The 14985-nt window shown below is 37.2% G+C and overlaps 1 protein-coding gene across 3 annotated transcripts in view; it reads left to right on the top strand.

Moving 5' to 3' along the window:
- Positions 1-14985, top strand: part of ERC1 (ELKS/RAB6-interacting/CAST family member 1) — a 520356-nt gene that overhangs the window by 242793 nt on the left and 262578 nt on the right. For 2 of the 3 annotated variants that reach the window (XM_090273801.1, XM_090273802.1), the window contains one exon: positions 8938-9069. The exons of the other annotated variant lie outside the window; for it this stretch is intronic. In XM_090273801.1, the coding sequence (XP_090129927.1) occupies positions 8938-9069 (132 nt within the window). The remainder of the gene's footprint in view (positions 1-8937; positions 9070-14985) is intronic. 3 annotated transcript variants of the gene reach the window in all.

Raw genomic sequence — 14985 nt, 5'->3', positions numbered from 1 at the left:
ATATCGTTACTGTTGTAAAATACATTGTCCCTTATTAATTACCATCCACTTATTGATCTGTTCATCCACTTTTTTTCTTTGGAAACATAGTTCCTTGAATTTCTCTTCTCTGTTCTAAACTTGACGTTTCCTCCAGGCTTATTGCCACCCTCACACTCTCTTCTCCCTCACTTGCACCAGGTACCGTTGTTTCTGGATTCCATGCCTTCCTCTTCCTAGGTCAATTCTTTAGTTTGATAATACACATCCCAAGTAGCTTTCTGAATTTATAATATGATGTATATGTTTTCAGACTTTGCATTCTACCCTCACACTTGATTGATAATTTGGATATAGAATTCTCAATCAGAACTCATTTTCCCCTCAGAATTTTGAAGGCATTACTTCAGTTGTCCTCTAGTTTTCTGCGTTGCCCTTAAAAATTCCAGTGCCTTCCAAATTTTTATTCTTCGTGTGAGTGATCAATTTTGGTCTTTCTAAAACTTTTTAAGATCTTTTCTTTTCTCTAGTATTCTAAACTTAAAAAAAAATAGTGTATATAATCGAAGTACAGAAAGATGCATTTAATCTTCATGAAAGTGTGAGGACAAAAAAGAATAATTATAAATATGACCTAGCAGTGTGTTTAGGGTTCTAGTATTTGTAGAACTAAAAGGTTTTGTTTATTTCTGGCATTTGCTCAATATTTTATTAAATGAAATAGATTCAAGGTGTAGTTCAATACAAAGGAAACTTCCTTGATTTACCTTAGCAGATACCTATTAAGATTCTGAAAATAAAACTTGAGTCAAATTTTACTCCTTCAGTGGATTAAGTAGTCATGGACTTTGCTGATGAAGGTGATGAGGGGATATGCTCTCTTCATTCTCGTTACTGCCCCGATTCAATAATGTTTCCTTAGAGCAGATGGTTCCATACATAGTTTTATATTGAGATGTTATGCAACTTATAATGTCATAAATATTATTTAACAGTCCTCTTCTTTTCATTTCATTTGTGATTTTACTTGTCTTTTGTTCTTTGTTTTATTATAGAGAAAGATTTTGAACCAGGCCATGCCATTAAGTTGAGAAAACTTTTCTTAAGTAACGGCCTTGCCCACTGAGCTCATCTGGTAGACTGATATTACCACTGGTTTTGAGGAAACTTTCAGTATGAAAACCTACACTAATCATACTGCATTATGACAAATTACTAATCATCCTCTCTCTCAAAAAAATTTTACTGATGAAGGCACAAAGCTTTTATTTTCCACCTATGCAGAAGTGCAAGTAAACCTGTTTGCTTGAAATTGGTTCCTTGGAATTTATTTGGAATAACTTTTTCAGCTTAATTTAGGTTAGGATAATAGAATCATCTCAGAAGATCTTCAAAAGACAGTTTAAGAGTGAAGGACGTAATAGACTGAACAAAGACATAATATTGAGTTACTCACAAGTTGATAACAGGAAACATTAGTGTTCCTTTTTGCTTACAGCAGTTGTAAGTCAGAATCCCATGTTACTCTTGTGCAAACATAGTTATTTGAGAGGACTGAATGAACTGACCATTGCATTCATTCATCTCTTTCCACATAATTCTGTTACATTTCATTTTCTCTGAATCAGTAGGAAACTACCTTGGATTTTGTTTTTATCGGCAGTACTACTCTTCCCTGTCTGTTTAGCATCGTGTTTAGAAGCCCTCACTGCATTCTGTGGTCCGTGGCAAGCAGTCTGGAAGCATGAACAACATAGAGCATTTTCTTATACATCTAAACTGCTCTGTATAAAACAGAACCTTACTTGTGGGACTAATTCAGAGTATTTTATGACATAATCTCTGAGAAAATGAAAACTTAAAAAAAATGAACATAACATGTATCTCTGAAATGTCAATTTTTTTTCAGAATATCATTTGATTGTATTTATTGTTTTGTCCTTTCAGTTTACTTTTTTCCCTTTTTTTTAGCATAATAAAATATTATTTATTTATTTATTTAATTTTTATTGTATTTTTTCCATTACCATTTAGTCCTCTTATACTCTCTTCCCACCCGCAATCACCGCACTGTTGTCCATGTGCATGAGTCCTTTTTCCTTTTTGCTGAATCACTCCACCCCCTAACCGCCCCCATCTCTTCGCCACTAGCTGTCATCTGCTCTCTATCTATGAATCTGTCTCTGTTTGACTTGTTAGTTCAGTTTGCTCATTAGATTCCGTATATTAGTGAAGTCATATGGTATTTATCTTTCTCTGACTGGCTTATTTCACTTAGCATAATGTTTTCCAGATCCATTCATTCTGTTGCAAAGGGTGAAATTTTCTTCTTTTTTATGACCAAGTAGAATTCCAATGTGTAAATATCCCATAGTTGTTTTATCCACTCATCTACTGATGGACACTTGGGCTGCTTCCATAGCCTGGTGATTGTAAATAATGCTGCAATGAACATAGGGGTGAATATGTACTTTCAAATTAGTGTTTTGGGTTCGTTTGGATATATTCCCAGAAGTGGGGTTGTTGGGTCAAAGGCAGATACATTTTTAATTTTTGAGGTGTCTCCATACTGCTTTCCACAGCTGCACCAGTCTGCATTCCCATCAACAGTGCAAAAGGGTTCCCCTTTGTTCACATCCTTGCCAGCATTTATTGTTTGTTGATTTATTGATGACAGCTTTTCTGACAAGTGTGAAAAGATATCTCATTGTGGTTTTAATTTGCATTTCTCTGATGATTAGTGACTTGAGCACCTTTTCATGTGCCTAATGACCATTTGTATGTCCTCCTTGGAGAAGTGTCTCTTTAGGTTTTGCCCATTTTTTAGTTGGATTGTTTTTTTGGTGTTGAGTTTTTAAAGTACTTTATACATTTTGGATATTAACCCATTACCAGATGTATGTGTGAATATGGCCTTTCATTCCATGGCTTGTCTTTTTATTTTGTTGATGATTTCCTTTGCTATGCAGAAACGTTTTAGTTTGATGTAGTCCCATTTGTTTATTTTTTCTTTTGTTTCCCTTGCCTGGGGAGATATATCTGATAAAAAATTTCTACAAGCAATGTGTGAGATTATGCTGCCTATGTTTTCTTCTAGGATTTTTATAATTTCTGGTCTAACATTTATGCCTTTCACCCATTTTGAATTTATTCTTATGTGTGGTGTGAGAAGGTGGCCTAGTTTCATTTTTCTGCACGTTTCTGTCCAATTTTCCCAGCACCGTTTATTAAGTAAACTATCTTTAGCCCATTGTATGTGCTTGGTTCTCTATTGAATATTAATTGACTATAGAGGTGTGGGTTTATTTCTGGTATCTATTCTGTTCCATTGATCTATGTTTCTGTTTTTATGCCAGTACCTTATTGTTTTGATTACTATGACCTTGTAGTATAGTTTGATATTAGGTACTGTGACTTCTCCAACTTTGTTCTTCTTTCTCAGGATCGCTGTTGCTATGTGGGGCCTTTTGTGGTTCCATATAAATTTTTGAAGTATTTGTTCCAGTTCTGTGAAACACATCACTAGAACCTTGATAGGAATTTCAGTGAATCCACAAATTGCTTTGGGTAGTATGGACATTTTAATGATGTTAATGCTACCTATACATGAATACAGTATGTGCTTCCACTTATTTGTATCTTTTTCAATTTCTTTCTTCAGTATCTTATGATTTTCCAAGTATAGGTCTTTTACATCCCTGGTTAGGTTCATTCCTAGGTATTTTATTCATTTTGAAGCAATTGTGAATGGGATTGTTTTCTTAATTTCCCTTTCTGTTTGTTATTGGCATATAGAAATGGGGTGTTAATATCCACAACTACGACTGTATTTCTGTCGATCTCTCCCTTTATGTTCATCAAGATTTGCTTTACATATTTAGGTGCTCCTGTGTTGGGTGCATAAATGTTTACTAGGATTATGTCCTCTTGTTGGATTGTTCCCTTTATCATTATGTCTCTTACTATAGCCTTGGTTATAAAGTCTTATTTTGTCAGCTGTAAGTACTGCTACCCAGCATTTTATTCTTTTCCATTTGCGTGAAATATCTTTTTCCAACCCTTAACTTTTAGTCTGTGTGTATCTTTCAATCTGAGGTGGGTTTCTCAGAGGCAGCATATATATGGGCCTTGTTTTCTTATCCATTCAGCTATCCTCTATCTTCTGGTTCAAGCATTTAAGGCATCTATATTTAAGGTGATTATTGATAGATAATGTCATATGTAGTGCCACTTTATTGTTAGACAATATTCCTCTTTTTCTTTCTTTTTTTTCCTTCTTCGTCTTCATTTTAAAACAAGCCCTTTAACATTTGTTGCAGTGGTGGTTTGGTGTTAACAAACTCCTTTAGCTCTTTCTTGTTTGGGAAGCTCCTTATTTCTTCTTCAATTTTAAGTGATAGCCTTGCTGGGTAAGGTAGCCTTGGTTATAGGTCCTTGCTTTCCATTACCTTGAATATTTCATGCCACTTGCTTCTGGCCTAAAATGTTTCTGTTTAGTAACCAGATGCCAGTCTAATGGTGCTCCCTTGTAGGTAACTACCTGCTTTTCTCTTATGGCTTCTAGGAGTCTCTCCGTTTCTTAAGCCTTGCCATTTTAATTATGATGTGTCTAGGTATAGGTCTCTTTGGTTCCAAATTGTTTGGAACTTTCTGAGCTTCCACAACTTGTGTGACTTTTTCCTTCACCAGATTAAGGATGTTTTCTGTGATTATTTTTTCAAATAGGTTCTCAATCCCTTGCTCACTTTCTTCTCTTTCTGGCATTCCTATGATGCAGATGTTGTTATACTTCATGTTGTCCAAAACGTTTCTTAAGCTTCCCTCATTTTTAAAATTTGTTTTTTCTTTTGCTGCTCTGCCTGGGTGCTTTTTCTACCTTGTTTTCCAAAATACTGATTCTCTCCTTTGCTTCATCTTACTTTTTTTTTTCTTCCAGTGTATTATTTCAGATGTTGCATTCTTTATTTTTGACTTTTTTTTTTTTTTTATGGTTTCTATGTTTTGTTTTGTTTCTTTCATGCGGTTGAGTATTCTTATAATCATTACTCAAAAGTCTTTGATAAATTGCTTGTCTTTATTTCTTCTAGTTTTTCTGGAAAATACGCTTGTTCTTTCATTTGGAGTTTGTTTCTTTGTCTTCCCATTTGGCTGCTTTTTATTTTCCATTTCCGTTGTTAAACTAATCAGTCATTAAACTGATCGGTCATTAAATCTAATCAGGCTGTAATCAGCAGACTGGCTCGTGAACCACAGGGTGGGGCAGAGTAATTCCTGTAGGTGGGGCTGTTGCTTCCCTTCAGGCTGATTCCATTCAGAGGAGAGTGCTCTGCCTGAGAGAGATGGCCATATGGGAAATGACTCACTTAGCACAGGCATCCTGGCAGCTCTTCCTTCAGTTTTCTCCCCAGAGCCACCCAACCCCAGACTCTACTCGAGCATCTCTATTCTGCTCTGCCCTCCCTTTGCTGGCACCCAGGGTAAGTGGTTGCAAACAAAATTTTATGCTTTGGCCCTTTAAGAAGCTCTGTATGTCTCCAGCCATCTCCCCCTGGCAGACAGAAAGCCTGCGGCTTTTCAATAGCTGGATGTTACCTAGGTTTTTTTCGGGCTCTGGTGCTGTAAGCTGGTGAGCCCAGCTCAAGGTTTGTTTAGACCCTTCACTTCTCTCGAGGAACCCCCCAGCCATTGAAATCCCTCTGGAACTTCAACTGCCACTGGTGGGAGCACAGCCAGCCCTCTGGCATCTCCTCTGGCACTCTGTACAAGTCACGTTGTGGTGAAGTGGTTTCTTCTGTCTGACCTTATACCATTTGTTCTTATATTGAGAAAATTAGATAGAGCAAAATAATGATCAGCTTTTTATTAGGGAAGATGTTAAATATAAATGCCATTCCTTCAAAGTTGAAAAAAAAATCTGACATTTCAAAATCAGACTGATTTCAAGTTCTAGATTTCTGAAGACAAAGTTGTCAAAAAGGACTTTCTTATACCTTGTACTTACAAAAGTGAATTACCATGTAATTAAATGAGAGTTGCATAGATAAAACAAACTCCTTTGATATCTTGCTGATATGAGCATTCTGAACATTAGAGAATGGTTTAGCACATCTTGTTCTTTTGATTCAGATGTTAACATATGATAGCACTTTATTCTTAAACTTCTGGTTCTATAAGAATCTAAAGAGGAAATGCCTGTAATAATCTCATGAATTAAGTTTTTCATTCTACTTGAAAACTGTTTAGTTTACCCTTCTTATTCTAACATCTCCTGTTTTTTTTAAAGTATATTTTATTGATTATGTTGTTATAGTAGCCCATTTTTTTCCCCTTTGCTCCCTTCTGCCCAGTACCTCTCTTCCCTCCAGCACCCTTCTTCCTTCCAGCGATCCCACACCCCTTAGTTCATGTCCATGGGTTGTGCATATAAGTTCTTTGGCTTCACCCTTTCCTATATTATTCTTAACATCCCCCTCTCTATTTTGTACCAACTGATTATGCTTCTTAGTTCCTGGACCATTTCTCCATTTCTCCCCTCCACCCTCCCAGCTGGTAACCCTTCAAATGATCCCCATACCTATGATTCTGTTCTTGTTCTGGTTTGCTTTCTTGGATTTTGTTCTTAATTTTTAGATTCAGTTGTTGATAGTTGTGAGTTTGTTGTCATTTTAGTGTTCTCAGTTTTGATAGTCTTTTTATTAAGTAAGTTCCTTTGACATTTCATATAATAATGGCTTGGTGATGATGAACTTTTTTAGCTTCACCTTGTCTGGGAAGCACTTCCATCTGCCCTTCCATTCTAAATGATAGCTTTGCTTGATAGAGTAATCCTGGTTGCAGGTTGCCTTTCATTACATTGAATCCAGCTTGACAGTTTCTTCCTGCCTGCAAAGTGTCCTCTGAGAAATCAGCTGATAGTCCTATAGGCACCCCCCTGCAGGCAACTCTTCGCCTCTCTGTTGCTGCCCCCAGGACTCTGTCTTTATCTGTCACCTTTGGCATCTCAGTCATGACGCGTCCTGGTGTGGTCCCCTCTGGATGGATCCAGCTCGCCCGGGACCTCTGTGTTTCCCGGGCCTGTACGTCCATCTCCTTTACAAAATTTGGGAAGTTTTCCTCAATATTTTTCAATTCTTGCTTCCTCATTCTGCACTGGTTGACTGCTTTTTTCTTCCTTATGTTCCAAATCATTGATTTGAACCCCGATTTTCTTCCCTTCACCTTTGGTTTTGTGTGGATTTTCCTTCGTTTCACTTAGCATAGCCTTCACTTCTTTCCTTATGCTTCTGCCATACTCAAGCATATCTGTCAAACCTGTGAGCATCTTTATCACCAGTGTTTTGAATTCTATGTCTGTTAGGTTGTCTTATCTCCTCATCTGTTAGGTTTTTTATCTCCTTGTCGCTTAGTTCTCCCACTGGAACCTTGGTCCATTTCCCCTTTTGGGCCATACTTCTCTGTCTTGTCATTCTGACAGGCTCCTGTGTTTGTTTACCTTGTGCGCCAGGTAGAGCTGTCACTCCTGTTACATTGTAAGGGGCGGAGCCTTAAGGATTCGTCAGTACAGGGTGACCTGTTTCACCAAGTTGTGGTGTTGTATGTGGGGGAGGGTTCTGAGAGGGAACAATGCTGCCAGCCCAGCACTCGCCCCTTTTCCAGGCACTTCTCCCACTTCCGCACCGGACTGTCTCCCCTCTAGCTGCTGCCCTGGCTGTCGTTCCTAGAGTGGGTGGGTCTGTGGACATTCTAGGACTGTGGGGGCCCTTTAAACAAGTGGACTCCGCTGAGAGACCGGAAGTTACTGCCTCCCCCCCACCCCCACTGGTCTGCACAGTCAGAAGCATGATGCTTGATTTTCCCCAATGCTGGGACCATGAGATGTGAGGTCCAGTGAGGAGCTGGGAATGCTCCCCAGGTGTCCCTCCTGACTTCTTAAAATGTGTGACTGCGCTTTCCGCAGGCCTGCTGCTGCCACCATCACACCACGACCTCTCTGCCCCGGCTCCACCCCTCCTACCTGTCTGGATGAGTATTTCTTCTTTATATCTTTGTTTGCTGGACTTCCACGTAGTTTGATTTTCTGGAACTTCTGGTTGTCTCTAGTTTTGAGGTAGTTGTATTCCTTCTTAGTCGTGGAGGTGGTCACAGCATCTCTGTCTACTCCATCTTGGCCTGAAGTTCCTAACATCTCCTGTCTTACATGATGTTTTAAATTCCTGTTGGATTTTTCTTGTCTTTCTGATAGAACTCCATAATTACTGTTCCAAAGTTTACTTTTTAAACTTGCGTAAGTATCAGTGCAGTGGGTTTTGGTTGGCTAACTAAATTGCTTATTCTTAGCCAGACAAGCCATTTATATCAGTTTTTTTTTTTCTTTCAGTTTTCTCATATAAGATTAAGAGAAAACTTTGCTTTCTTGAATTCATTAGGAAAAACTCCTTTTCGTTACTTCTTTTCTAAATAGGCTTGCCAATAATTGTCTGTATGAATAATATAATCTGAAAGATCATGCTGTTTACTTAACTTTTCATCTAGGCTTAACTTTTCAGGGAAAAGGAATGCTTTGGCATTGAATCTTATTAGTTAGGCTTCATCACAGCTGGCTTTAAGTCACTTTTGAGAATCATTCAAAAATAGCTTTGTGTTTCTAAATAATCAAACCCTTGCTACCTTTGCTGCCTAGTGCAAATGATTTTATTCACTATGTATGTCATGGAGGACAAATCCATCACATGTTTCTCTTGCTTAATAACTTGACCCTTTGCTCTAATAATATACTTATTCACCCTCCTTTATATCTTTCTTCTCTGGTTTTATTTTTTCCTCTATGAAAACTTTTTTTGGCCTATATTTACATCTGACAGTAAGAACATTTAATAAGCAAATAACCCTTGTTGAAAAATAGGTTCTCCTTGGGTTAACTAATTAGTCTCCTTCACCAAGTCTTCCATCGTTTTCCAGGACAATCTCCGTAAGAAGGATGACAGAATTGAAGAGCTGGAAGAAGCACTAAGAGAGAGTGTACAGATAACTGCAGAGCGAGAAATGGTGCTAGCACAAGAGGAATCAGCCAGGACCAATGCTGAAAAACAGGTCTGCGATTTTATACAGTTACTGGCAATGCAGCTGGTTAAACAAAAGGTAAAACCCAAACAGTGTAGTGTAGGAAAATTATACAAATATATGTTTATAGGGTTACACTCCTCAAGTGTAAGTACTTAGACTTAAATAAGAATTGAAATACAGCTATTTAAGAATTGACTCATGTTAATGCAGAGATCTCTGCATTAATAATTTGGGACTGATTTCAGATATATTTATTTAGTATATGCTCATATATCTGATGAGATGAGGTGGGATATGTCTATTTGTTACAAGACTGGACACAATCGTGCTTTTAATTTGAATGGTAAAACACAAACATTTCTGAGTTAAAGATGTTAATTTTAACTAGCAAATAGTGTATTTATTTTATACCCTGGATGGTTCAAAAGAGCAGTTGAAGTTATAAGAAGTTAAGCTTAATAACAAATGTGAAAGACATAGATATTGAGACACTTGAGAGTCTCATATCAGCCTGTCTCTTAAAGTAACTTGTTAAAAGAGTTCTTTTGATGTTTTCTTTATATTTTTCTACATCCTTTTAAGTCCTCATACCCTTGCTTTTAACATTTTATTAGGAAGGATAATTATAGATGGGAGATGTGATTGGAAGAAATGGTTTTACCCATGAAGACTCTAGTGGAAAATGGAATCTCAAGTTCTATTATGAGAGTGTGATTGGAGATTTTGAACCTACCTCATACAGAGACTCATGGCATTTAATTTTTCAGTGACTATCTCTTTTCCATTTCTTTGTTGGAGAAATGTAAATGTTAAACAGGTAAAAAAAAGAGTTCAGCGAGAGGCAATGAAAGGGTAACATAAATTTGGGGGGGAACCTCTTGATCAGGCCACCAGTGCCTTTGTCAGCTAAGATGGCTGCATAACAAGGAAGAAGGGCACGTTTCAAAGCAGACATTGTAGTGTGTACCATGCGGGCGGGGCCCTTCGTGCTGTGTTAGACGTGAGGATACAGTTTCTTTAGTGTCAAATAGAGAATGACAGACTGATATTAGTAAAGCTAAAGGAAAATTGATCTTTTCACAAAATGACTGCCTTTCAGTGCCCTGTCCTCAAATAAATGCCTTAGTCCCCTTTTTATTTGAATATTTCCTGATGTACAATTGAGTAGAGTTTGGATAGTGGAGTGCTTCAGAGATGGAATGGGGAGAGCCATTGTTCCAGAATGAGGAGGGATCTTCTTTTAGCTTGATTTTACATTTTTTACGCACTTCTTTAATTTCTAAAATATAACCCATATTTTTCTACTTGTAAAGATTTCTTTCTGCTTTGGGAATCCTTAGTTAGTTACAAGTCTTACATAACAGTTATTGTGTAGAAATTTTGACAATAATATATCATGTCATTAGGGACTATGAGCTACTGTTATGTGTTTTTTTAAAACTATTATGTAAACTGGTTATAATTTTTTTGATCAGTTTTAATTTACATTAAATGTGAGCAGAAAATACAGAGAGTTCCTATACATTCCTTTCTCCATCTCAGTTTTCCATATTATTAACATCTTGCATTGGTGTGGTACATTAAAATTGATGCGCCAGTATTGATACATTATTAACTAGTCCATAGTTTACATTTTGGTTTACTCTGAGTTGTACAGTTCCATGTTTTTTACTAAATGTACAATGGCATCTATCCACCATAACAATATCATACAGAATAGCTACACTGCCTTAAAAATCACCTGTGCTCCATGTAATAATCACCCCTCCCCCATCTCCCCAGTCTGTGATCTTTTCCTGTTTCTATAGTTTTACCTTTTCCACAGTGTCATATAGTGGGAATCATAGCATATGTAGGCTTTTCAGACTAGCTTTTTTCATTTAGCCTCTGCATATGAGGTTCTTCCCTGTCTTTTTGTGGCCTGAGAACTCATTTTGTTTTATCTCTCAGTTATATTCCATTGTATGGAGATATGCCACAATTTGCTAGTTTCTTTACCTGTTGAAGAAAGTCTTGATTGCTTCCAATTTTTGACAATTATGAATAAAGCTTCTATAAACATGTCCATTAGTATGGACATAAATTTGTAAGTCATTTAGGTAAATACTTTGAAGTCTGGTTGCGGGATTGTATGGTGAGATATACTTACCTTTGAAAGTAACTGAAACAATCTTCCAAAGTAGCTTTATGTAGTTTACTTTTAATTGCATGCCTTTTTCCTTTTTCTTTTTCTTTTTTCTGTTTATCTTTTTACACCATTCTGCTACTCACTGCCTTTCTGAAGCTGTTGAGTGAAATATTGCAGGAGACCAATCATTTGGGCTTTAAGTGGTTTAAGGTATGAAGAAACCGCTTTTATGTATGTACTTCTGGGGTTGCATAAACTTTATTCATTGCTCCCCCCCATCTTCTTTTCTTATTTTTATCTTTTTGTGCCCTCTCACCCGACTGTTTATTAATTGTATGCATGAAGTATTTGTTTGAAATATCTTAAATGGGAGAAGCTTTTTTTGGCTAGAGACATTATTCTTACTACCTTTCTCCGGTCCAAAATGTATCTGTTTCTTGCCTAAATTTAGCCTCTAAGAAGAAATGACTACCTCTGATAGGAGGGAGATCTGCATCTCTTGATTTCTCAAAGTGCAAAGTAAAATTGTTCATGAACCATATCTCTTATTAAAATAAAGTACAAAACCTTTTAAAGTTTGAAAAGGGGAAAACTCTCAGAGAAAACATTTCTTGATGCCTTTCCTACATTCCTTACAGGATCCCCTTACAGTTTCTTTGTTCCTAATATATGCTGCTTTATATTGAGCAAATGTCCCAAATTTAGAGAAGTTGTCTCATGATCCAGTGAGGGAGGATGTCTCCACTTGTTGGCAAATGGAGAGATAAAGGGAATAATTCCATGAGGAAACCCCAGGGTTCCTTTCCACATAATTTTCTTCTTCTGCACCTTCTCTCTTGCTCAAGTTTTGACAGATTTTGTTGAATGTGAAAGTTTATTTTCTTAAAATGAGCATGGAGTGAAATTTCTTCTCTGAAAGCCTCAGAATTACCTGGAAGAAGGTGAGCAATATCCTTAACAAGTTGGATTTATTATTTTCCTGAAGAATGTTTTTGAATGTTTTGAGTAAAATATAGCCTTTCAATGTAATTAACATTTGTGTATGTTTTGATTTTTATTTTAAAAGCTTGTTTTAATAGTTATACTCATTTTCTTCAGATTGCCATTTTGACTTTATTTGGCTTATATGTTAAGTGTAAATTCTTGATCTAGAAGATCATAAGGTTTTGCTGATGATTTGCTAGATAGTAATAGATTAATGAGCATTTTTAAGGAGTACATCTTTTTAAATTCAGGTTTTTAAATGTATTTGCATATTAAAAATTGTGCATTCCAATAATTTAAAAATTTGAATAAAAGAAATATCACTCTTGATTAAACTGCATTTTGCCTGCAGGACACCTTGGACCAACTTAGTTTTTACTCTGCATTTCCGTGTTGTCCCAGCCAGCTTCTTCCTTTAATTTGCATGGTTATTTCCTTTCCTGCCAGCCAAACAGGCAGTTAGGAGAGGCAGACATGGCCTTCACTGTCATTAGTGCTTGATTCTGTGGTATGCAGATGAGCAGCACAGTCTTCTAAATTTGGTCCAGCATCTCTGCACCTTACAGTTAAATAACTAAAAGAAGTAAAACAGGGCAGTGCTTGTGGAATGCACAGTGTATGTTGACAACACACCTCAGTATGATTCACCTGCTTGCTTTTCCCATTCGTTTGTTGCCTTTGAAGGCGGTGGCTTTTTCTCTTGTGTTTCTGTCTTCATTTTCGACTTAATCAAATTTCTTAATCATAGCCATGTCTGGTTTGTCAGACACAGTTGCGTAGGAAGCAGAGCTAGACATGTGAGCAAATGGAGTTCAGTCTGCACAGTGGCCACTACTGAGTGTCTCATTTTTTTATTCTTAAAGATTTACGAAGAATAAAAATCTCTATTCCCTATTGGCTGTAAATCTACCTAGTCATTTACACAGCAGTTATTACCATGATACCAAAGTAGTTTTCAAACAGAACAGTTACCCCTGCTGAAGCAGCATTGGTAGCTGGGTAGCCTATATGATGATGTGTGGTAATAGCATTATAATTTCACTCCCTCATCTTCCCCATCGCCTTCTTACTTTTAGCTATTCCCAGAGTGGGTCATTTATTCTTTGGTTTTATAAACATAATCTTGTACTAATCTGAATATTTATAAGTTTTCTTTCCATCATTTTTAATTAAATGGCAGTAATGTTCAAAATAAAATAATGATACTTTTACCTATGTTACCTGTTCTATAAACATTTATGGTGTACCTTGCTACATTAAAAAGGTAATAGATACAGCCTCTGTCTCAAAAAGTTCATAGCTTATTGGGAAAGACTGAAGAATGAAACTATAATTATGGTTCAGTTTGTTAAGGACCTTGGTAGTGATCTGAATAGAGGGGACAGAAGGGAAGGGCAGGCACCCAATCCAGATTGGAGAGGTCAGTAGGCTTCTTGGAAGAGATGGCTAATGCATGAGGTGAGTCTTAAAAGGAAAGAGTTAGACAAAGAAGAGGTAAAGGATATTCAGTGTATTACATGCAAAGGGACCAGCATAGGTAAAAGCTGGAAGCATCCAGGGAGCTTTAAATAGTGATTGTAGCTACAGTTCAGGACAGATATGAATGGCAAGATCCATGGGAGGGAGAGGGGAGTGCATGCAATCAGATCATGCTGAAGCATGTTTAGTCTTATACAGTAAGTCCTCATTTAATGTCATCGATAGGTTCTGTGACTTTAAGTGAAATTATATATAATGAAACCAGTTTTACCTCATTGATATAAACAAGGGTGAACTTCCTACAGCATCTCATCAATGTTATTATAATGAAACAGCATTGAAGAAAACAACATTATTTAAGGACCTGCTGTACTCCAGAATTTTGGTTTTATATTCAAGGCAATGGAGAGCTATTGAAGCATTTTAGGCAGAGAACAATATTTATTCATGAGTTTGCTCGCTGACCCATTCATTGAGCAGATCTTTATTGAGTACGCAGTGGTGTTGTGGTTGTCCTGGGTAATACATCATGATGAACAGAGTAGCTGTTCTCTCCTCTAAGTTAGTTTATAGTCTGCAGTGAGGCACAGGCAGTAACCTGACAAATGACATTTAATTACAAGTCATCACAAAGTCCTAGTAGTGGTAAGAACAGGTTTTCTGTGATAGACAGTCATTTGGTGGAGGTTAGAGAAGTTAGAATATTTTCAGTTGAATACTCAGAGAGGGTCCTCTGAGAAAGTAGCAATGAACCTGGGTCCTGAAGGACGAGAAGCCTCCATGTGAAGAATGGGGAGTCAACTGGTGACTGCAGTAAGGTGGGAGGGCAGCCAGTATGAGTGAGGGGCGGAAACAACGCGAGATATCCAGGGCCTTATGTAAGGGGTGGCAAGAAGTTTGTGTTTTTAGAGTATTGAAAGCTAATAAAGGGTATGACATCCTCTGATTTGTGGTTTTAAAAGAGTATTCTGGCTGCTAGTTGAAAAACAGATTCAACAGGACTTACTGTGAAAGCAAGAAGATCCGATGGGTTATTAGGTACACATACACCTGGAAATGCACAAACGTTTTCCCAAAGGTACACGGGCATAGCTCCAGAGCTACCAAATGTACTTTTCCCTCAAACTGAATTGCCTACGAAGACACCTAAGATGTAGTTTCTCCTTTATCATTCCCCTTTCATAGTCATGCATCCCTCCCTTGCAGTAGACACACCTCTCCGAATCTTAATTTTCTTTATTCCTCTGGGAGGAAAAAAAAACCTCTGGAACAATAACTGGGATAAATTCAAATATTGGTATTGAGTAATGGGTGAGAAAATTCAGGTTGCTTACAATTCTTTGTTTTCACCA

This window comes from Furipterus horrens, unplaced genomic scaffold, assembly GCF_987537825.1.
Source record: "Furipterus horrens unplaced genomic scaffold, mFurHor1.1.pri manual_scaffold_4, whole genome shotgun sequence".
Lineage (NCBI taxonomy): Eukaryota > Metazoa > Chordata > Mammalia > Chiroptera > Furipteridae > Furipterus > Furipterus horrens.
Note: the sequence above shows the minus strand (reverse complement) of the source record. Positions and strands in the feature narration are given on the sequence as shown.